At 43.0% G+C, this 24,400-nt stretch overlaps 1 protein-coding gene across 2 annotated transcripts in view; it reads right to left on the bottom strand.

Annotated features, from left to right (window-relative positions):
- ecpas (Ecm29 proteasome adaptor and scaffold) overlaps positions 1 to 24,400 on the bottom strand; it is a 107,475-nt gene that overhangs the window by 71,710 nt on the left and 11,365 nt on the right. For both annotated transcript variants that reach the window (XM_038804143.1, XM_038804144.1), the window contains exons 2-14: positions 22,366 to 22,496; positions 20,005 to 20,121; positions 18,569 to 18,687; positions 15,422 to 15,571; positions 13,116 to 13,269; positions 10,865 to 11,004; positions 9,432 to 9,513; positions 7,878 to 7,997; positions 5,752 to 5,837; positions 3,017 to 3,095; positions 2,079 to 2,128; positions 585 to 651; positions 369 to 491 (exon numbers count right to left, since the gene is read on the bottom strand). In XM_038804143.1, coding sequence (XP_038660071.1) covers positions 369 to 491; positions 585 to 651; positions 2,079 to 2,128; positions 3,017 to 3,095; positions 5,752 to 5,837; positions 7,878 to 7,997; positions 9,432 to 9,513; positions 10,865 to 11,004; positions 13,116 to 13,269; positions 15,422 to 15,571; positions 18,569 to 18,687; positions 20,005 to 20,121; positions 22,366 to 22,496 — 1,418 coding nt within the window. The remainder of the gene's footprint in view (positions 1 to 368; positions 492 to 584; positions 652 to 2,078; positions 2,129 to 3,016; positions 3,096 to 5,751; positions 5,838 to 7,877; positions 7,998 to 9,431; positions 9,514 to 10,864; positions 11,005 to 13,115; positions 13,270 to 15,421; positions 15,572 to 18,568; positions 18,688 to 20,004; positions 20,122 to 22,365; positions 22,497 to 24,400) is intronic.

The following is a 24,400-nucleotide window of genomic DNA, read 5'->3' as shown; positions in this document are numbered from 1 at the left end:
TCAAGAACACCAGATTTGTGCCTGTCCTTTCCTAATTAATATTTTGAATTAATATCCTGCACTTGTTATCATAGAAAAGTCATAATGCATTAATCAGCGCAACTGATATTGCAACTAACATTAAGAATTCTGGCCACATATTCCTCAATGAAAAATATATTCATGTTTACATTAATATGCTCTGTTCTACCATGATATCTCCTTACGTGGCTTGCTATGAAATATGGTTTGCTAACTCTTGCAAAGTGCCTGAGGACATATTACATTAAAAACGCAATATAAATGTAAGAGATTGTTTAAGGCGATCATGACATGAAGGACATTCTTTATATCAGTCTAATAGCATTTGGTTATAAGTTTGGACATACCTTCTCCAGATATGCAGCAACCAGAGCTTCCATGAGTGTAAGAGAAGCTCCTTGCAAGGAACAATAGGCTCCTACCATCATGGCCAAAGCTTCCTGAATGGAGAGCCTGATGTCAGGACCTTCCTATTAATAAAACAGATTTAAAATAAATCCCTTGTTAGAAACACAACTAGACATTGTAATGTAAAAGGAACATTTCAGAGAATTTCAACATACCTTGCACATTGCTTCAAAAAACTGTTGCACAAGTGCTAGATCTTTCGTGAAAAGTTGTGGTAAACGGCTAAATGTGAAGGGCAGAAAAACATATTTCACTGATAACATAACGGTTGCAGAATATGTGCAGATGTCTTCCATGTTTATGGCTCTGGAAGATTTGCACAGTTAATAAATGAAGATTTAATTACTAATTTTGATTGGGGACGATACTTCAGATGGTGCAAGAGATATCCAGAATGTTTTTTTGTTTGTTTAAATTGCTTGTATTAATTCTTTCCCCACTTAAGCCTCCCCTGTGTCACATGCCTGCCCCAATCTTGGTACTGTGCAGATAAGGACATAAGAAATAGGAACTGGAGTATGCCGTGTAGGTCCCCTCGCCTGCTAGCCATTCGATAAGTTCATGGCTGGATAGAACCAGTTACATAGGTAAGTGTCCAAAGTTTGACCATGATTGCTGCTAACTTAAGATAAATTGCTCTGTGCCGACACCAGGCATGTCTTACATTTCCAACAACGGCTTAGTCTCTGCTCTAGAAAATGTGACTCAGCCATCTGATGGCTAACTGTGTATTTTGACTTCTGCAGAAAGCTATAAAGGACCTAAAATGCTGTTCCTTAAAAGACTTCATATGTGGAAAATGCAAAGTATTCTTGCTCCAGATGAGAGAATACATTCTCGAGTGACTCAGGCAGGTATGTGGAAGATATTTATTTTAGCAATTAAGTTTAAGTGGGTGGGTAGCAGTTTCACAGTTCCAGGTTTGATTCCCGGCTTGGGTCACTGTCTGTGTGGAGTCTGCATGCTCTTCCCGTGTCTGCGTGGGTTTCCTCCGGGTGCTCCGGTTTCCTCCCATAGTCCAAAGATGTGCGGGTTAGGTGGATTGGCCGTGCTAAATTGCCCTTAAGTGTCCAAAAAGGTTAGGTGGGGTTACTGGGTTAAAGGGATAGGGTGTAGGCATGGGCGTAAGTAGGGTGCTCTTTCCAAGGGCTGGTGCAGGCCCGATGGGCCGAATAGCCTCCTTCTGCACTGTAAGTTCTATGATTTCGAACCCCAATTTATTAAAAAGAAGCCTCATATCCCCTCTGGCTCTTTTGCCAATCACCTTAAACTTATGTCCTCTGGTTACCAACTCTCCCGCCAGTGGGAACAATTTCTATTGAGACCTTTCACCAGTTTTGTCTTCAGAAATGTTGGTTGCCTGGAACGTTCTACGAAATGGGTGTGTGGAAAGGGCTCACTAATTAATAACAGCGTTAAACATGGTATTTTGCAATTGGAGCTAGCATACGTTACTGGGGGGCTTGCATGTCCACAAATCCAGAAGACCCATTTTGAAAATAAGCCCCAAGTATGATAAACATCACTGAGCTATTTGTTCAACAAGACATACCATATCATGAAGCAATTCATGTTATGCAAAAAAGATGCACTGAATCAAAGCTGTATATCAACACTTGGAAAAGTCAAATAAAATTCAAAATACTCACCTGGATAATTTCCCAACTGCTGAATATGCCATGGAAAGGGCTTTTGGGTCCTTGGGCAAGATAAAGCAAGAACAATTTAACAAAGTGCAATATTTGACAGATTCTAGAGGCAAAAAACAGTGACTAAGATGTTGGCTAGCTTAGCAGGTCAAATATCAGAAAGACTTGAATAGAATGAAAAAAAAACCAAATCAACTTGCTGACAGTGCAAAAATGCTAATTACATATTCTTGAGGAATACATCTGTAAATACCTACAAATGCCAGGTAGCGAGTGCCTCAGCCACACAAAGGAGAAAGGCTCTACATCCAATCTCAGTTCTGTGCTGGGTGAGCGGTGCAAGTGTTACTTATTTAGGGGGTCAAAATCAGCTGGATTTGGGGATAGTTAGCTGGTATCCCCTAACGGAACTGCATGTGCACAGGTTGGGCATGGACAGAATTCGCTTTGGCAGCAGTGCACAAAGTTGAATAGCCCGCTGGCCTCCACTGTCTACTTTCACATCACAGAAGAGTAATAATTTGGCTGAGGTAGCACAGGACAGCCAGTGAATCATCCTCTGGCAAGGAATGAGTCTGGGATTGCGGAGAAAATGGAAAGAGCGAAAGGAACTTCAGATGCCAGATTTGATTCTTGCTCTGGGAGAGAGCTGGTTCTTAGCTGTAGGAATGATGCAACATTCAACGTTCTGCCTGAACTTTCTACTCTCAATTGCAGCAGTGGTACCACGAGGTGATGCCCACAGACCGATAGTTTCATGACAAAGCACCGTCTCAGGAATGAAGGATGGTAACTTGGGCAAGGTACCAGGGGACTGTTGGCAATTGGGAAACTCCAGCCCAGTTTTAAGTTGTAGCATTTTCATAGTGGGAAAAGACGAGAGAATAGGATTCAGCAGAATACACGGCTGTGGATCAAATAGATTTGAGAAGCCTTACCTCTTTATATTCATTGATCAATTTAGTAAGTCCATTTAGAAGCATTGGCCCCAAAGGTTTAATTTTATTATCAGGACATCTGTAAACAATAAGGAAGATTACAATCATGAGAGAGAATGTTTCTTTTGAATGTTCGACTTAAAGCGTGTCGCGTCTTTTCGTCCGACGTCACTTCGTCCAATGACACTTCGTCCACGTCTTTTGGTCCAACGTCTTTTTGTCCGCCCGTCTTTTGGTCCAATGTCACTTCGTCCAATTATCCAATTACAAATTAATTCCGTATAAACCATTTAATTGATAAAATGCAAGTACAATACAGCAAGTGAATTTAATTGCTACAATGCAAGTAATTGATAAAATGCAAGTAAAATGCAAGTTGAAAAATGTAGTTAAAAAATCTAAAAATGCAGTTAAAAAATCTAAAAGTTTACTAATTACTTAAAATTCCCGAATTAAGAAAGAGAACGGTAATATCTATCCTTTAACGAGACTCGTTAATGGAAAGAGAACAATAATAAATATCCTTTAACGAGGCTCGTTAAAGGAAAGAGACCGGTAATAAAAATCCTTTATTGCATATTGTACCTTGCTTTGTGCATTAGAGAAGATTTCTATTTACAAAAAGTTAATGTGGGGAGTGGAGTGGAGTGCTACTAAGCAAGTTACCAAAAGTCTTTTACAAAAAAAAATCATCCGACAAAAAAACGTAACAAGTCACAAAAAGTCTTTCACGAAAAAAATCATCGGACAAAAAGACGTTGGACCAAAAGACGGGCGGACAAAAAGACGTTGGACCAAAAGACGTGGACGAAGTGTCGTTGGACGAAGTGACGTCGGACGAAAAGACATAGCACCGACTTAAAGTACCTCAAATGTGAAATTGACAAGCAAAGCAGCAAATGACTTTTTAAAATAGAACTAAATGAAAATGATCCACTACTTGTGTTCAATAAATATGCCCCCAAAGAATTTGACGTTGCAGCAAATTGATCTTCCTTCACAACGGCAGTCTTGTGCCTCTTCTGGTGCAACACTGGCAGAGATATTGAATGCTGACTCAAAAATACAGCTTGTTCAGATCCGTCAACTCTCCCAATTGGAGTCACTGCCACTGCAATGCTATTGAGAGCGTGACTTTTTGTAAATATCGAAGATAGAGACAATTCAAATAAGGGGAAAAATGAAAGATTTAGTTTTATACTTCATCCTAGGTTAAAAAAAACTGACAACCCCACTGGGTTGGGTAAATCTAACTAGATATCCACGTATTCAAATAAAAATAAACAAGAGGCAGGGATTCTCCGCCGGCGGGATTCTCCGTTATACCGGCGCCCGGAGGTTTCCCGGCGGCGTGGGGCTGCCCCACAATGGGAAACCCCACTGACCGGCCGGCGTAACGGAGAATCCCGCTGGCCGGTCGGACCGGAACTGTGGCGCGGCGGGGCCGAGAATCCTGCCCAGAATAAATGATGCCAACTGTCTGGTGCATCAGCAACTTCTAATGGCAGAAAATCAGTACTATAACCCCCCCCCCCCCCCCCCCCCCGCCCCCCCCCACACACACACAAAACCATGGGCTGTAATTCATAGAATTTACAGTGCAGAAGGAGGCCATGCAGCCCATCGAGTCTGCACCGGCCCTTGGAAAGTGCACCCTACCTAAGCCCATGTCTCCACCCTATCCCAGTAACCCCACCTAACCTTTATGGACACTAAGGACAAATGAGCATGGCCAATCCACCTAACCTGCACATTTTTGGACTGTGTGAGGAAACCGGAGCACCCGGAGGAAACCCACGCAGACACGGGGAGAACGTGCAGACTCCGCACAGACAGTGAACCAAGCCGGGAATTGAACCTGGGATCATGGAGCAGTGAAGCAACTGTGCTAACCACTGTGCTGCCCTCCTTACCTTCGGTTTGTTGGTCAATTCGACACACTGTTGATGAATCTGGCATTGTTGCCAAACTTTGCAGCACGCAATGCTGCACTTAAGTTAAAGCTTGGTAACAAGCAAAAGTAACTTACGAGCTGAATCATAGCTGGTTCAATAGCTACTTAAGAACAGCCATTCAAATCAATGCAACTCAAAATATTTTACACAGCAATATATATTGTATCGCTCCCCCTCACTTCATATTATCCTTCAGTGGGCTGCCTCATTTGTCCTCCCACTACCTGACTTATTTCCAAGCATTTAATAATGCTGTGCCTGAACCAATGATTTTTGACACTCATTTCTCCTTTGCTGTGCATATTGCTGCCTCCTCCACCTGTTCGACGTCCGATGGACCAAAGCACCCTTTCATTTTTAGTTTTAATGTCTGGGTGATATGTTCAAGTGTGTGGCCCCTGAAAATGTTTTTTGCATGGCCGTGTGTGGGAACCCTTGGGCTGCTGTGCAGCCTGGATTAAACAGTACGGCGACGGGCTCATAAAGATTCATCGCATGGGAAATCATGGACCTTAACCTGCCTCTTAGCACCGAGCAATTTTTATCCCATTGACAGATTCACTCAGTTTCCTGATTTGCAAAACATTAAACATTGAATTCACCCAGCACTATGCTTCCAGTCAAGCTGTGTTTCACACAAGAGATGCTTCGAAGAGGGTATCATGAGCAATTTATAGCTCATTTTCCCCTTATGATTCATTAAAAATGTGCTTACATATTTACACACACACACACACAGGTCTACAAATAAACATAAATAAAATCTACATTTGAACTTACACTGAGCATATATGGTGCACAAATTGTAGGGCGAGTCCTCTTAACTTTGCATTTGAGTTGGCACCAAACAGTCCATCATACACCACCTGTGAAAACAAGACTGTGGATCATCACTACATTAATAGATCTATAACCTCACATAAACAATTAACTGTTCAGATTATTTACAGGTCAAATTACCCCCCTCTCTCTCTCCGGTTATAGAACATTTATTTTGGTTTCAAACGTTTGTGAAGTTACAGTATAATTTTCCATGTTTGCACTGCTACCAAGGGCCCTTTCCGTCCAGCTGCGCATTCTGGAATATAAGAGGTGCACTGCACATTAATGGAGTGAAAAGGGTAGGCATTGGGTCTGTAATTTCCCAGTAAAAAAAAGTACAACGTAATATGCCATGTTGCTGGTTTCAAACATTTAGACGTTAACTCAAAGGGGTTAGCACTGTGGATAATACTCACAGTGGACTTCACTGGTTTTAACTTTTAAATAAGAAATGATCAAGGTTCTGACACTGTAGCCTTGCTAATGGTTATCAGTACAGGGTCATTATGTCCTCCAATGCAAATCACTACACAGTAAATCTCCTCAGAACCAACATCACTGTGTTGGGATTATTTCTTAAAGGAGAATAAAGATTACCGGGATTTAGCTTGTTTCCGTCCCTCCACACTGAGCATCAAAACGTTAAAGATGAAAATTTAAATCTGCAATTCTCCGTAAGCAGGCAACAACATCAGCAAGAACAATTTTAATGGATGTGCTGCAAAGGGATGCCCCAGGTCGGAGCTGAGCTAGTCTAATCACTCATTTGATTTTGCTTACAGAGCTCCATCGAAGAATCCTGCACATAAGAAATAGGAAGCAGGAGGAGGATTAGGCCATATGGCCCATCGAGTCTGCAAACGGAGGATCTCTTTTCAAGTTAATAATTATCCGTCGCAAGAAAGAGAACCCACTCGCATGTTTTCTCCCTTCGTCGTTCCATGAGCCAGGCTGCGCTGCCGGAGAGGGTGGAGTTGTCTGTTCCTGTACCACTGCTAGTGTCACTCCCTGGACAGTGGGACTCAATAAATGAAGACGAAGCAGCGTTTAAATTTAGTATGCGGGGCGATGGGGTGGGTATCCAACAAAAACTGATTAATCGTATATACCCCTGAATAAAGTCTCGCAGAAGAGAAATTGGAAACTCTTGAGTGGCACAATCAGCTTAAAGATAAAACAGCAATCACAAATAATGAATCTGAAGAAATTCATGTTTGGATTCAGTAGTATTAGTGTTCAGCAGATGTCCAAGACTGAACTTATTAAACCTCCACAAATGACAGGTGCAGTTTGTTTGGAAGTTGAAAGGGTGCAGTTTTCGACATTCTATCAGAACTAGTTTTAGAACTCTAGCTATCCACTAAGTGCTGAAGAGGTTAAAATTTTTCTGTATCGATCTGTACTGAAGTTATTCGCTGTAGGAAACCAGCCCAAGGACACATGTTGCTGATGATGGGATCCCAGGAAAGACGAGCAACAGATGGTCACTGTCAAGGATGACAATGATATGGGATCTTTTCACCATTTGTACTGGTTCCAGGTTCTCTGGAAAGGGAGACACATACAGAATTGTTTATTGCTGCAACGTTTTTGCCTTGGGAAACGGGCATTTATAAGTTAGAGAAGTCAGACAAGCAGGTGAATGATACCCACAGGGCTGATCCTGAGAAACGGTGATAAATATTAGGATGCAGCATGTACATGTATTTGCACTGACTGGGTATTATAATTAAGTAAACATGCATTTGCAATTGGCTAATTGGTCTCATATACTATGCATGGTGTAAAGCTAATCGATAGTTATGACTGGACATAGATAAATAGTAGCAACTGACTGGTATATGCAAATTTGTTACCAAATCTAGAGTATAACTGCCTGGACAATCCTTTAACCAGGGCTCTCTGAATTGCCTACTTGGAATGATATCAACCTGTGCTATAGCATTGTACCAAAGGCGTTGCCTCTAACTCCAAGAGTCTTTGGTTTCTCGTGAGTGGGAGAGTGAAGTACATTAAAGCCGAATAGCTGTACTTTCCCCCCACAACAGAAGTTGTCCAGTTTAACGGAAGTAATTAGTCCGTACCTGTATGCTGGCTGGGAATGTCTCTGCAGCTTGCCTGGACCGTAATAAGTGAGGGAGAATTTTCAGTTTAACTCTGGTGCTAACTGGCTCCCGTTTTAGCTCAGGCTTCAGCGCTGCTCCCTGCAAAAGATCAGCATGCATTTTGGTTAAGGCAAGAAGAACTGTAAAATCAAACTAGCACCAACACATCTTGTAACGGGGAAAAGCAGCTTCCATCAGTAAGTTTTAACATTTATTCTGACACCTGGGCCCTGAAACAGGAAATTTCTTAACAAATGTTGGACAAACATGTAACAGCACTAAAGGTTCTCTAAAGCAGTGGGAAAGGTTCAAAAGCAGCTTCTTCCCCGCTGTTACCAGACTCCTGAATGACCCATATGGACTGAACTGATCTCGTAACACATCTTCTCTACTGAGTAATACGGCACTCCGTATGCTTCACCCAATGCGTTTATGTGTTTACATCGTGTATTTATGTATGTCCTATTTTTTTTTCATGTATGGAATGATCTGTCTGGACTGCATGAAGAACAATACTCATCACTGTACCTCGGTACATGTGACAATAAATCAAATCCAATCCAATCCAAATAAGGTGCATCACATTTCTCATACGTTTGCAGCCATTTACTTTGGAAAACATTTCAGAATTTGGGTGAGAAAGACATTCTGAAATCATCAGGACCCACTTAAAGAGATGAAAACAATATTTTATACTTTGGGGCCCTACTTTTCCCATCCCATACTTTGCATACGTTCACTTACAAGCAACAATTAGACCCTATGTTTAAGAGGTTCCTAGGATCGTCTCCATTTCCTGTTCAGCAACATCAAACCAACAAAAGCCTCCAGTCTTGATGCCACAGGTGGGCGTAGATGGATTAAATGAAATTACTGCTCCATAAATTACTGCCATCAGAATCAAAATGGACACTAGGGGCGCGATTCGCTTGCGGTGTGCTCAGGCGGCTGAACCAAGCGGAACGACACCCAGGGGGTCTCCCAGGCCATCGGAGGCCCCTGGGTGGTCAGGGTAAGTGCAGGGTGGCACTTCGATGGGGTGAACAGAACACAAGCTGGCTATACCTATGTGAATTAGTTGTTTTGGAATTGTCTGTTTAATTTAAGGCAAAATGGAAGAATGAAGGGTATCATGTGACTTGTTCTGAATTCTGAGCAACTGTGGGAAGTTTGGTGGGAAGACTATTAGTCTCCAAGTCCCAGTGAGGCATTAGGGACGTCAGGTTTTGTAACTGGTTATACTTTAAACTGTCTATTTAATTCCAAGATTTAATTCCAGACGCTCATCAGTCAGGTTATCAAATTCACTTCATCAGACCGGTCAGCAAATATTGAATTCACTGAAAAGCGCAAGAAATCAAAGTTGCAGTGATGCTTCATTAATTTGTACACCACTCACTTTTCAAGTTTTCACTTAAATGGGCGTTAAAATTATTTTTATAAAATATTGAAAGCTCAGTATCAAGCGTTTTCAGCCTCTCAGAATGCGTGGTACTCGGGAAAGATGAAGCAGCCATAACTAAACAAACGTACCTCTTTTGTTTTTAGTGGTATGTCTCCCAGGTAAATCTTGTAGAGTTTATTGACAATAATGGGATTGTTCCAGTCAATCATACTGTGAAAACATTAAAAATATGAATTTTTCAATCTGCACAAACCTCTTCTCAGTCATTTCTAAGACTGCCTTAAAAAAATTATGGCCAAGGGCAGCACGGTGGCCTAGTGGTTAGCACAACCGCCTCACGGCGCTGAGGTCCCAGGTTCGATCCCGGCTCTGGGTCACTGTCTGTGTGGAGTTTGCACATTCTCCCCGTGTCTGCGTGGGTTTCACCCCCACAACCCAAAAATGTGCAGAGTAGGTGGATTGGCCACGCTAAATTGCCCCTTAATTGGAAAAAATAATTGGGTAATCTAAATTAAAAAAAAAAAAAAAAAATTATGGCCAATACATCCAGCTGTCAGTGCAGAACGTTAAAAGAACTAAAATTAAATTAAATCGTTATTGGCTAAACCTCTGTGAATTAATACAATGACTGCAGTGAACAGGAAAGTTGCCTTGATATTATTAAACAAACAATGCTTTCTATTTTAAAGTAACTGCTTCTAACTTGCAGTTAAAAAAGGTAACGGCACAAAATTAAACACCATTAAGACCACATTCAGTTGCAGCTACAGGAAGTTAACGTCTGAGCTATGGTTTATATTGTTGCACTCTGCTGACACATTTGTAAATTATACGCACAAGTTCAATTTTTTAAAAAAAATCTTTATTAGTGTCACAAGTAGACTTACATTAACACTGCAATGAAGTTACTGTGAAAATCCCCTAGTCGCCACACTCCGGCGCCTGTTCGGGTACACTGAGGGGGAATTCAGAATGTCCAATTCACCGAACAAGCACGTCTTTCGGGACTTGTGGGAAGAAACCGGAGCGCCCGGAGGAGACCGACGCAGACACGGGGAGAACGTGCAGACTCCACACAGACAGTGACCCAAGCCAGGAATCGAACCTGGGTCCCTGGAGCTGGGAAAGCAACAGTGCTAACCACAGTGCTATTGTGCTTTTAGAGTACCCAATTACTTTTTTACAAACACTCCTGTGAGGTAACATGGAAGGTTTTATTATATTAAAGATGATATGTAAACGCAAGCTGTTCTGTTTGCACAGGGCAAGAAAGCACAGCCTGGCTTCCCCGAGATTAGGGTAGAGTGTATAGTAAGTCACGACAGTGCACCAGCTGAACGCTCCCTTGAAGCAGAAATCGCCTGCGACTGCTCGAGACAGAAGGAGGGGGGGAACGCTAGGTTTACTTTTGCAGCCCATTCTAAAATAAGACTTTCAGACTTAACTAAAATGTTTCATTACTATGTGAATAAGTTACATAAATGTAAAGTACTCAAATTGGTTGATACGAAGTAGAGAGTCTAAAAGTTTTTTAAAAGTCAAAGCCGTAATTAATTCTTACCTTTGTGTGCTCTTCACCTCCATATCAGCAGCCGTTGCCACACTGTGCCGAGTGTCACTCGAGGCCACCACCAGATGGACAATTGCTTCATTTTCTGGGATATGCTCCGCTTCAATGAATTTCACAATTCCTAATTTGCACTATTTTCAGATATTAATTAGGATCAATATTCAGATAGTTGCTCTTCCCATCCCCAAAAACAATTGTTAAAACGACCAGGGTATCAATTTTAGCAGGATGTTCTGAAAATCTGTACTGATTATAAGCTGCTGTTTCATATCTTATAATCAAGAGTTACGCATTTAAAGACCTCATTCTCATCTTTCCACACGCCCAAGTGCAGAGTCCATCTTTTCTTTCAGGTCGGTGCAATTTTTAATACATTATAACTTTAGATAGATTTATACACCCACCATTCCCCATCAACCAGGCACTCTTGTGCCTGCTCTCTCCCCATCAGACGATCAAAAATAAATCTGGTTACTTTCTCTTCCCCACCTACTCCTGTGTGGGACCTTTCCTCTGGTTCAATGGCCTAATTGTAATAGTTAAATAAATATATAGATATAATCTGTACTGGTGAAAGCCTGCACATGCTGCAAATAATATTTGAATATTCTATAATATTAAATGTCTGATGCTTGCACAAACTTCCTGTCTGTGTCACCTCTATCTCTGTCACATTCCTGTCACACATGGTGTCAATTCTCCCTCCTCCTTCATCTCCACCATTATAATAATCATCTCAGATGTAATCACATCTACTCTTACCTATAATTACATTATGATATAATCATATCCTGCGCAATTCCAGGGGCGGGATTCTCCTGAATTCCCGCTAGGCCTACGCCGGTGTAAAAAACGGCGGGAACCATTTCGGCGTCGGGCCGACAGAAAGTTGTGGAATCCTCTGCACTTCCGGGGGCTAGGCCTGTGCCGGAGGGGTTGGCTCCGCGCTAGCTGGCGCCTAAGGGCTGCCGCGAGTTAGTGCATGCGCAGAACCGCCGGCATATTCTAACGCATACGCGGGGGTGTACTCTGCGCCAGCCATCGTGGAGCCTTACAGGGGCTGGCACGGAAGGAAGGAGTGCCCCCACGGCACAGGCCCGCCCGCAGATCGGGGGGGCCGCCTACCAATGGCTGAATTATTATACATTTATAAATGAATATTCAATAACAGAAGCAAAATACTGTCAATGCTGGAAATCTGAAATAAAAACAGGAAATGCTGGATAAACTCAGCAGAAGTGGCAGCTTCAGTGGACAGAGAAGCAGAGATAATGTTTCGAGTCCATATGACCCTTCAAAGAGCTGAAAAGGGATAGAAATGTGATGAATTATATACTTGGAGAGGGGGTTTGGGGAAGGATGGAAAGTCAGTGATAGGTCGGAGCTAATGAGAGATTGGCAAAGGTGTCCCAAAAGATTACCCAATTCTTTTCTTTCCAGTGAAGGGGCAATTTAGCGTGGCCAATCCACCTACCCTGCACATCTTTGCATTGTGGGGGTGAGACCCACGCAGACACAGGGAGAATGTGCGAACTCCACATGGACAGTGTACTTGTGGCACATTTGTATGTAGTTGGTCTCCTTTAAAACCATGTACAGGTTTTAGAACTTGTCTTTTCTCATGGGGCAGTTCTGGGAGGTGCTTTCATAAATACGTAGAAGATAGGAGCAGGAGGAGCCTTTTGGCCCTTCGAGCCTGCTCTGCCATTCATCACTATCGTGGCTGATCATCCAACTCAATAGCCTAATCCTGCTTTCCCACCATAGCCTTTGATCCCATTCTCCCCAAGTGCTATATCCAGCCGCCTCTTGAATATATTCAAAGTTTTAACAAATATATTCAAAGTTTTAATGGTCGGAGAATTGCACTGCACTGCAGTGTGGTGGGTGGGTGTCAGGAAGAAAAGGAAGGTGAAACTAATAAGACTGGTTCAGTTCCACCGAAGCAACACAGTTATTCAGCAGCACAGATTACACCCGATTTGTATACCCTGCTGCAAGGACAAGCTACACAATGACAACTGGAGGAATTTTATTTCTTTTGGCAGAGTGAGCAGTTTTAGAGTAGGGACAGGAATCGATTTGTTTTCAAATTATAGTTGGTCCTACCCAATTTCAAATAATTAATTAGCAATGTTGAAAGATTGGTTGCAACGTGCAACCCCATTAATTACTAGCACTTCAAATTTCCAGTTGCCCATTGCAATCTATCAGCGCACCATCACCCATACAAATTCTGTACCTGTTCCAGCTGTTCAGGCGTCCAGGGGTTATCACCAACGACACGCTTGGCTGCATACGAACTCATGCCCGGTGGCGGCTGAACAAGACCAACAGTGCTGGCACCTTGTTGTGGGCCCTGACCCGGACGGTTTGGGGGCTCGGTCAAGACAAACCTAAAACGAGAACCCGTTGCGAGATGAAACAAAACCTACTTGTTTCTCGTAGCGTTTGTTACAACATTTCCAGCCGAAGCCATCAGCACAGAAAAGCCACAGTGGGGCCATTTAGATTCAGCAAAGGCCACTTTACAGGATGCGAGAGTGTTCATCGACTCCGAAAAATAACTTCTACTGACAGATTTCAAAGACGGCTTGACTTTTCAAAGAAAAGAACAGCACAGGAACAGGCTCTTCGGCCCTCCAAGCCTGCGCCGACCATGCTGCCCGTCTAAATCTAAAATCTTCTACACTTCCGGGGTCCATATCCCTCTATTCCCATCCTATTCATGTATTTGTCAAGCTGCCCTTTAAATGTCACTATCGTCCCTGCTTCCACCTCCTCCTCCATGGAGGGCATTAGCTATGAGGAGAGGTTGAATAAACTCGGTTTGTTCTCACTGGAACGACAGAGGCGACCTGATAGAGGTGGACAAAATTATGCAAGGCATCGACAGAGTGGATAGTCAGGGGCTTTTTCCCAAGGGTAGAGGGGTCAATTACTAGGGGGCATAGGTTTCAGGTGCGAGGGGCATTTTCCTAAAGCTTTAGCCTTACATTAGCACCCACTGTGATCAACGTTAGTGAAATGTTCGACAAAGTTAAATCGCACTTTGATTGTTTAAAAAAAGTCCTTCTAATTCCCCCACTATACATTTCACAAAGCATGGCTTTGCACAATTATATCTACAAAGTTTTTGGGGGTGGGGGTCTGACCTCACAATGGAAGTCACTGAAACTAACAAGGTACTGATGACAGGTGATCATTGGATTGCAATAACCTGAACAAAATACCCATTTCACAGATGTCTCCATAGGTAAATGCCCCACACAGATATATAATATACATTACATATATATAATATATTTTAATAGTACAAGGTCGCACACAGGAACAGTTGTCGATCTGTTGCTACACTAGTGGAGAGCACAACTAGATATTTTTTCATTGCGCTAACAGAGCTTTTAGTTATAACAGGAATACAAGGGACAAATCGTAGGAACTTAAGCACAGGAGGCCATTCAGCCCAATGTGTCTGTGTTGGCTCTTTGAAAGAACAATTGCATTTAGCCTCGCTTTTTGTAGCCCTGTAAGGTCCTCAACCTCAAATCGCCATGAGGGATTGTGGAATCAGCTTGCATGACGATTTGAGTGAAAACATTTCTCATTTTACCAATGATTCTGAAAATATGATATCAGGTGGAATGCATTTTTCTTTATCTACTCCATCAAAAGCTTAAAGACCTCGAATAGGTCATCTCGCAACTGTCTCCATTCCAAGGCGAGCAGTGCCAACTTCCCCAACTTCTCCTCAATCTCTTCGCTATCATTCCGGTTAACCTCCTCTGCATCCCATCCAAAGCCTTTACATCTTGCCAGAAGTGTGGTGTCCACAGATTTCCACAGTACCCCAGCTGAGGCCTAGCCAGTGATAACACGGCTGCATGTCAAGATTCTGTGTCAACTCAGCAACCTTCACAGTGAGCCAGCAGTGAAGATTCACGCACCAGCTCTGTTGGTTGGATTGTCTGACAGGGAACATTGCCACTTGAAACCATCGCTTGGTGCAAAGGAATGCTGAAGCACCAAGTAGGTTGTGGTAAATTTGACAGCTATTTTATCCAAAGGTTTCTGCAAGCCTTTCTAGTGATAGGCCAATTCAGTGAGAAATTGATCCTCATCACAAAGATCCCTGACCCTGCACCGCCCAACATTAAGAAGACGTCAATCTCCAACAGCAGCATTCTAACTTTTGATAGCATGTTTTACATTGTTTATTTTTCCAATACAATTGTGGTGGGAGAACTGAGAAAAAATAGATAGACATGTTCAACAGTGTCATTAGTACTGAGATAGTTCGATCTTGTTTCAGTCAATGAACTGGCTCCTGTGGACCAGTTGGGCCGAATGGCCTAATTCTGTCCTACAAATTCAGCGTAATGGCAATGTCGAAACACTAGAATTGCTCAAAGTGGGAAATAGATATTATGTGGAGAAGAATGCTTTGTTTTTCTGGTGGTATCAGTAGCGTACTAATGAACCAGTTAATAATTTCCAGGGAGTAAACAGACTTCACTTGGATGGGAAGGAGAACCTTTATATACGTACCCGTAAGGCATCAACAGAACGTCCAACATAAAGTCTAACAACTGCTGAACAATCTTTGGTTTCTCTGCCAAGTTGAAAATCGATATTCCTTTGTTTTTCTCTGGTGGGTATTTCATGTGGTACAATGCTGGAATTAGCAACTGCATTAGGCTGGAAGACAGAGCAAAGATTTTCATCTGATTTGCAATTATGAAAAAAGATACTTGGTCAAAGTTTTCTTTCAAAGTGTCGCAAAAACATTTAAAACTGCGCACTCATCGTAAAACTTTTCAAAACTATTTTGCAAACTCCTTTGAGAAATGCCAAACACCATACACAACTCTGTGTTTGGAAGTTGCTGAAAACTTAAAACTTAGAAACCTGTACGTTGCACCTGTTAAACCTGTTGTAGGTTAATGGACTATCACATGGGTCGTGGACAGCCGAGATTTTGAACTAATGTGCATCATTATGGAACTGTAACTACCAAAAGTAAAATTGCAGGGAATTATATCCTTGGTGACCTGCCTGCACTTTATCAGACAAAGATACCATCAGAATTCAGTAGACTACACTGTTCTATAAATGGAAGCTCAGAAGAGACATTAGGGAGTTGATGTTTTGGAATTTTGTAACCTCTTGACTCGGGTAAAACTAATCTTTTTAATCCACAAATGACAAATACAAATTTAGCTTGTGATAAATTAAGACAAACTACGTCCATAATACTTGTATTGACATCTATTAATATTCTATAAAAAGGACATAGGTGCACTGGTGAAAGTGTAAAACAGGACTGTAACAGAAATGGGATGTTACAGCTAGCAGGAAAGGTTGAACAAGTTAGAGCTTCTTTCTTTGGGAAGGGGAAAATTTAGAGGGGGGTGTGGCACAGGTCTTTAAAATTATGATTTGGTTGCATAGGTCAATGTGGAGAGCACATATGGTCGAATCCAAAACTTAGGGGTCATAAATAAAAGCACAAATTGCTCGAGTTCTGACGAAAGGTCAGCAATCTGAAACACTAACTCTGTTATTCTCGCCACAGAGCCTGTTGCCAGAGACCTTCTGAGTGTTTTCAGCATTTTCTGTTTTTATTTTAGATCATAAATACAAGATAGTTACTAATAAATTCAATGTGGAAATGAAGAGACATTCCTTCACTCAGCGAATGTGAAATTTGTTATGGCTGGAACAAGTTGAGGCAAATAGCTCTGACCCTAAAGCTTTCAAAAGGAAACAGTCGGGAACTGAGGGAAAAAGGAATGGAGGGAACAGTGGCTGAGATAAGTTCGACAGAACAAGAGGAGATTTGTATGGAATACTAACACCAGGGCAGGCTAATCATGCTGTTCAGCCTATATCTACACTGCATGTTCAACACTATTCACTATCATGTCAGGGTGCACCACTATCCCCACCTCAAAGGGATCTGCAGGTAGATCAAACTTGGCATTACCAAGTACTACATTTTTGCATTTGACCTTGTACAACATTTTTATAATCATCAACAACTTAGCAGAACATGTGGGTCGAGAAAGAAACTAAAGACAGTAAATTAAAGTATTTGAAGTACGGAAGGATAAGCTATTTTATATTTTCTTAGTTTTCGTTAGAAAAGATGAAAGAAAAAGCTGCATTCATGCAGTGTCCTATTGTGGCCTCCAAGTCTAAAAGCACTTTACATCTGATTGGTTACATTTGGACTGCAGATATAGTCACGTGGGCAGATGTAGAAACAGATTTTGTGCAGAGGAGCGATCACAATCAGCAAATGGTGAACACAGTCGCATTTCACGACGGCGCGAACAGGGCCCGGGCACAACCTACTCTGGCCTCCACAGGTTCACGCTGCTCCAGCCTCCGTACGCGACGCAAAATGGGCGCCGCGCCAACCCGCGCATACGCAGTTGGGCCGCGCCATCCTGCGCATGCGCGGGGAACTTCTTACGCGTGCCGGCCCCGACACAACATGGGGTTGGTGTTCAGGGGCCGGCCGTGGCGGAATGTAGGCCGGGGGGGGGGGGGGGGAAAGAGGGAGAGAGAGGCCGGCCAGCAGATCAGTGGGCCCCGATCGTGGGCCAGGGGACTCCCCCCCAACAAGTGTTCCCGCAGAGTTCCTGCCTGCAACGACCAGGGGTGAGCGGCGCCAGCGGGACTCTGTCGTGTTGGAGCGGCCGCTCGGCCATTTCCGGGCCGGAGAATCGGCAGCCCCGCTGATTCCAGCGGCCTGCGCCACGCCAGCGCAAATGCCGCCGATTCTGCGCACCTTGGAGAATCGCGTGCCGCGTCGTGGCGCGGTTGCTCAGATTCTCCGGCCCGGCACGGGGCTCGGAAAATCGCCCCCACCTTCTTCCCCTCCATGTTAAGCAAAATGACTTAAAATGTACAGTCAGTCCGCAAAGTTGTGCCTGTGTTCCTGAGAATCGTGACTTTTAAGTGAAAGGACTTTGGTTCATAGCCAGAGGAATCAATGTTAAAGTCAGAGGTTTGTTTTTCCAGGTGACAAATGTCTGAAGGAACCTATGTACAAGTTGAAATACTGCAACTGTGCATTCCTAGCTGCAGATACTTGTAAGATAAAACAAATCACCAAATATGTCAGAAATACGATATAAACTGTTTTTTTAAATGACAGTACGCACCTTATGGCACAGGACCAGGCACCATCTAGTGGGAGACGTTGGTTAGTGCGGGTAGCAGCTGACGTCCCAGAACTACCTACACTGACCAACTGCTGGCACTAGATGGAGGCCAAGGCTTCAGTGCAGGTTCAGCAGTGAAGAAGCCAGGAAGGAAGGCAGCAGGGTAGTCAGAATTAGTCAGGAGCTGATGAAGAACAGAGCCCGAGGATTGAGATACGAACAGGGGCCGGGGACCGGCAGGTGGAGGGGCTGGGGGTGAGGGTGGAAACGCCGAGAGAAACGCCCAAATAGCAGACAGGCCATAGAAGAGGAAGCCCGCGCCAATCGACCTTAAAGAGAAACCGGCAACGACAAACTGATATATCGTCACAATATCAATGCTGATGTGAAACAACGTTAAGTGGATCGACGTTAAGCGGGACTGGTGCATATATCACACTTTTGCTGACTGGGATTCTTTCTGATGGTCAGCTCCCCATCAGTGTTTCAACACTACACCATGCTGCAAAAAAGAATTGTGTACCTGTCTTGCTGTGGCTGGGGCTTGCTTTCCATCGCAGTAACCAAGGAAGGTGCTAATTCACATTGTTTCTCCACAGATAAACGGGGAAAGCCCATCTTGATATATATTATAGTAAAATTCTGGGATGGAAAAAAGTTTGTTAAAGGGATGCATCTTATGAGGTGCGAGACATCATTTTGTTAAACTCCTCCTGGTTGACAAGATCAGTGATTGCCAAACTTTGTTTTAATGAGTCAATGTCACAGTAACCTCACTAATGTGAGGATCAAGTCATATGCGAATGAGCAGAACAGAACATTTGTCCTTTTCCAGGTCAAATCCAAGTAATCTCACTTTCAGAATGAACCAATGTTAGGAAAACAAATATTTGACTTGTTTGACACACAAGGGCAGTATCTGAGTATTCCCAAGTCTGGGATATCACAGGCATCAATCCCAATCCCAAAAGAACATTCCTTGGGTCAGTGTTAATCACCCAATTCTCCCCCTTACCACCGCTCAGATTTTCTTTCCTTTTAAAAAAAATTAATTCACAGGACGTGAGCATCATTGACAATGTTCGTGTTTACTGTTCCCCACTACTAAAGGTGCTGACTTTTCGCTGGGCATCATCCCACTGGCACCAGAATCCCCCGGGACCACATTCCTGGTGGCTATTCTTCACCTGTGAACCAAGACAGTAACTGCAGAACAGGCTGGTAGGCGGATGACTTCCTCCTGTTCTCATCACGTACATAGGGAGACCAGAACTGTGCACCGTTGTGAGTGTGAGTTGACCAGTTTCCTATCTAATACCGTACATACCGCTGTGTTATATAAAGCTCTAGTCAGACTCACTGTGAGCAGAAAGTAGATGAGTCACTAAATGTAGCCATATCGAATAAGAGCTAAAGTGTCGATAAATATAAACCCTGCTTAAATTAAGATTTCTAATAGCTTTATAAGAGAGTATAATAAATGATTTACTGACACTAATGAATTAAATGAAATTTCTACACAATCTATCACATGGAGAGTTGAATGCACAGTCCACGTGTAGGGTGTGAATCATGCTAATTGGGTTCAAATTTCGAGGAGATAGAGAAAAACAAATTAATTTGTAAAAATCCTAAGCCTGTTTAACGACGATTCGAATTCTTATTTTCAAATCACAACCCTGGAAAAGCTTTTCCCAATTCCTCTGGACAGCCGTGTTGATTTGCCATTGACCCCACAATTTAAGTCTGAAATAACGTTGCCATTCATGTCCCCAAATAGTGAAGGAAGATCACTCCACGAGCAACTCCCGTTCTGGAGGCACGTGATTAAACCACAGCCAATTCACGTTAACATGGATCCGCTTCCCATCGCCCAGGTAATTTTAGTTCCTTATGCTGTCGGGAACAATAAATCTTAAAAATTAAACTCTACGAAAGATAAATCAGACAGGTACTCACTGTGACAAAGGAAACAGCAGCAGGATCCTGATACTGAACCAGAAGTGTTTCCACCGGTAATTGGATTTTAGGTCGACTCTTGATGCGCTTGTTGAGATGAACGAGCAGTTCCATGACCTGAATTTGAACACAGGAACGGCTGCTTACTTTGCTGTAACAACCACTTGCGTTTACTGAGAACCATTGCTGCATGCAGGGTTGACAGGCAAATCCTACTTTTGCGAGCAATACCATCACTTGTTGGCCTGGGACTAGATGTCACCACTGTCTGAAACATCAATAAACCGACCTGCAATGCTCCAGACAAACAGATGGTCCTTGTTTTTTTTGAACCAATTGAATTTAAGTCTGCTTAGTGGTAACAGGGTTCAAACATTAAGTAAACGGCGTCCGTCAAATGTATAATAACTCTGGGTCAAGCGACAGAGCCAATGGGTAACATGGTTGTTACATGGTCAGGCCAGCGATCCGGAGGTCTGGGTTCCACCATGAATGTTTGAAATTTGACTCTGTCAAAAGTATCTGGAAAGAATACATTGGCATCGGAAGTACAAGTGACCATGAACCTGTCAGCTTGTCGTTGAAAACCTGACAGGTTCTCGAACACCCTTCGGAAAAGGAAAACAGCCATTCTTATCTGATCTGGCCAGAAAAGGACTCCAGTGCCATACCAGCGCGGTCTGAACTGCCCTCTGAACTGGCCTATGCATTCAGCTACATAAAAACAACTGGCTCAAAGAGCGTTACCCCAGGAGCTGAAGCAGTTCAAGATGAAACCCACCACATCCTTCGGACAATAAGGACTGGGCGATCGTCAATGCTGACCATGTCACAGGGCAGCACGGTGGAGCAGTAGTTAGCACTGCTGCCTCACGGTGCTGAGGTCCCAGGTTCGATCCCGGCTCTGGGTCACTGTCCGTGTGGAGTTTGCATTCTCCCCGTGTCTGCATGGGTTTCGCCCCCACAACCCAAAAGTGTGCAGGCTAGGTGGATTGCCCCTTAATTGGAAAAAATGAATTGGGTACTTACATTTTTTTTTTTTAAATGCTGTCCATGACACTGACTTTCTTATCCTAATGCTGTACTTATCTTCTTGTTAAAGGAAAATTAATTAATTGAAAGGCTTCAGACTGAAGAAATGCCCAGACACAAGGAAATCTCTGTGTGATGGTCACGTGGTTTTTTTTCCAGGGAGTGAGGCTAAATGTCATTTATAATCAATCAGTATTTCATTAATTACTCATTGTAGAGAGGTTATCTTCTCTAAATTAAAGTCAATGATAATTATAGAAGGTATGTTTTTCCTAAAAGTTGCGACGTTCATCTTTGCCAAAGCCTCAGATTGACCAAAATCTGCTATGCAATTGAAAATGTTCATCTTTAATGACTCTGAGACTATTGAAAATGCCTTGCAGTCTTGGTCATTGGGCGACTGCAGGAATTACGTCTCTCAGAATTCATACCTTTGGACCCAATTCAACTTTGATTCAATTGAACAGATCATCTCCGCCTCGTACTCCTCCCTGATTTGGAATTGCCATTCGGTGATTTGTATCCATATCCCTAGCCCAATCACTAATGGGAGCCTTTAAATCCGATATCCTAGCTACCGCTATAATCATCCATTTCCCCACAGACTACCTGTATGCACCCCCAGTCCTATCACTCGCCAAGACTGGCTTTCTCCTCTCTGACTTGGTCATTTCCGAACGCTTGAGTTCATCTGTTGTGTCCCGCTATGCATTTAAAACGTCACTTTTGGCATCCTATCCCACACTTCTGTCTTGGTCAACCTCCAGTAGTTCTTGATTCCCCAAGGCTCCAAATTCAAAATCTCCACCCGCATGTCTGTCCACAGCCTGATCCCCTGCTCTGCCACTCCAATCTGTTCCAGCTCTATTCCCATGGGCATGCACGGTAGCATTGTGGATAGCACAAATGCTTCACAGCTCCAGGGTCCCAGGTTCGATTACGGCTTGGGTCACTGTCTGTGCAGAGTCTGCACATCCTCCCCGTGTGTGCGTGGGTTTCCTCCGGGTGCTCCGGTTTCCTCCCACAGTCCAAAGATGTGCAAGTTAGGTGGATTGGCCATGATAAATTGCCCTTAGTGTCCAAAATTGCCCTTAGTGTTGGGTGGGGTTACTGTGTTATGGGGATAGGGTGGAGGTGTTGATCTTGGGTAGGGTGCTCTTTCCAAGAGCCGGTGCAGACTCGATGGGCCGAATGGCCTCCTTCTGCACTGTAAATTCTATGACTATTCACCAGCAATAAACCTGTACAACACCCAGATGTGTAACAGCCTTCAGACATAAAAAGCTGGGTCATGGCCTATAGCAAAAGGAGAATGCAACATAAACTTACTTTTTTACGCACTCCTTCCTGAACACTGGACAGCTTCAGCAGAACAGGCGGGAGAAACTTTGAGATAATATTTTGCAGCTGTTCATCTGTTTCAGCAAGGCCGAGGCGCATAAAGACACGTTCGAGTTGATCTACAATGTACGAAACAAAAATTCAGTGCTTTGTACAAAACAAATCCCAAATATGCCATTGATTAGATGTGCTGCATATTAGGTGATGTGTATTCACAAGGTTTATATCATTTGGAGGTCATCGGGATGTTTTCCCTGACCATTCACGATGTGGACATACGGTTCTGTCAGAGCCGTTTGCCTAAATTGCAAATCTCAGAACTCAAAATGTTATATAATCCTTCAGACAGAACCAGGTTGAACACGTGATTTAGGCCAATGATTCTGGACTATTGTCGACAAACAGACTGCAGACAACCCATAGTTTTAAGAGCGAGATGGTGTCAATACTCCCCAAATAGTTGATCGGTTGAGACCCACTTTCATTATCGTGCAAAATTCTTTGTCCTCCCAAATAATTTATCGTTTGATTAAGTTCCGATCCAAGGATTACGGGGCTTTGACACAGACAAGTGATAACTGGACTGCATGTTGATATTACCCTAATATACATACAATACACTGTGACCTCTGCAGTCTGCACTCTGCAGAGGTTACAGAGTATTATGTTTATTTTCTGATTTCCCATGTTAAGTCAGGTGGTACCAAGTTCAATTGAAGGGGAGGCGGTGGCGTAGTGGTGTTGTCACTGGACTAGTAATCCAGAGATCCAGAGAAGTGCTCTGGGAGCCCAGGTTCAAATCCCACCGCTGCAGATGGCGACATCTGAATTCAGTAATAATGTGGAATTAAAAGTCTAATGATGTCCATGAAACTATTGTTGATTGTCGGAAAAACCCATCTGGTTCACCAATGTCCTTTAGGGAAGGAAATCTGCCGTCCTTACCCGGTCTGGCCTACATGTGACTCCAGACCCACAGCAATGTGGTTGACTCTTAACTACCCGCCCGAGGGCAATTAGGGATGGACAATAAATGCTGACCCAGCCTGCGATCCCCACGTCACATGAACAAAAAAATAATTACATTTTCGTGGACAAATTATTTTGTGACCAAGATAGAACTGGTCTCTTTAAGACGACAATTCCTAAACACTTGGACCATGAGCAGGTCAGAATGCACCAGCAATAAGAGAAGAGCGAAATATGTGGATTTCGCTGCCTGTGCATGGTGTACATATTTTAATATATGCAACCAGTGAATCCTTTGCAGTATTGATCACATTAAGTCTATTAATACCCTTTTATAACCATCATGTTATACTACGTAATAATAAATATATTCTCCTGTTAGCAATGGGGAAAATGTTTGCTTATTCACTCCTGGCAGGGAAATAAATCTGCTTCCCTCCTGCAGGACATTTGAGTTACATAAATAAATCTGTGCAAGTGCCAGGCGGGGGAGAGCAGTTGAAGAGAACAGCTGTTTAGCTAGAATATCAATTGCACAGACTGTCTGATCGCTTTCCTTTTTAAGGGGAGGCGTGCGGACAAGATAAATACAACTTGTGAAAAGTTAAATTAATTTTGTGTCTTCTTTCCCAAATCTCGCTGCAACTGCACTTGACTCTGGCTGCAGTTTTCAACTTAAAGATGTTTTAGGTTCATGACTTTTACCCAAAGCCTCCCTTCGGACTTGAAGAGATGGATCAATCCTTCTGGAATTTGAAACCATTGCTAACCCCCCCCCCACAAAGGTTTAACATTTATATAGCTCATCGTGTTCTCCGAATTTCCCAACACGATTCATAAACGAATGAAGAGTTTTGAGTGCAGGTACTGATAAGACAAACTGGCAGTCAATTCACAAACCGTGAAAGCCCGTAAATAGCAAATGAGGAAAAAGACAAACTATTCTGTTACAGTGATACTGGTTGAATGAAAGGGAAATTTTTGCAAATTCGGTCAGGATGGGATGAGGTCTACAGGTCAGAATTACTGAAAACAAAGTGTTTTAAATTCCAAT

The sequence above is a fragment of the Scyliorhinus canicula genome, chromosome 8 (genome assembly GCF_902713615.1).
Source record: "Scyliorhinus canicula chromosome 8, sScyCan1.1, whole genome shotgun sequence".
NCBI classification, from domain to species: domain Eukaryota; kingdom Metazoa; phylum Chordata; class Chondrichthyes; order Carcharhiniformes; family Scyliorhinidae; genus Scyliorhinus; species Scyliorhinus canicula.
This window is presented reverse-complemented; position numbering and strand designations above follow the sequence as displayed.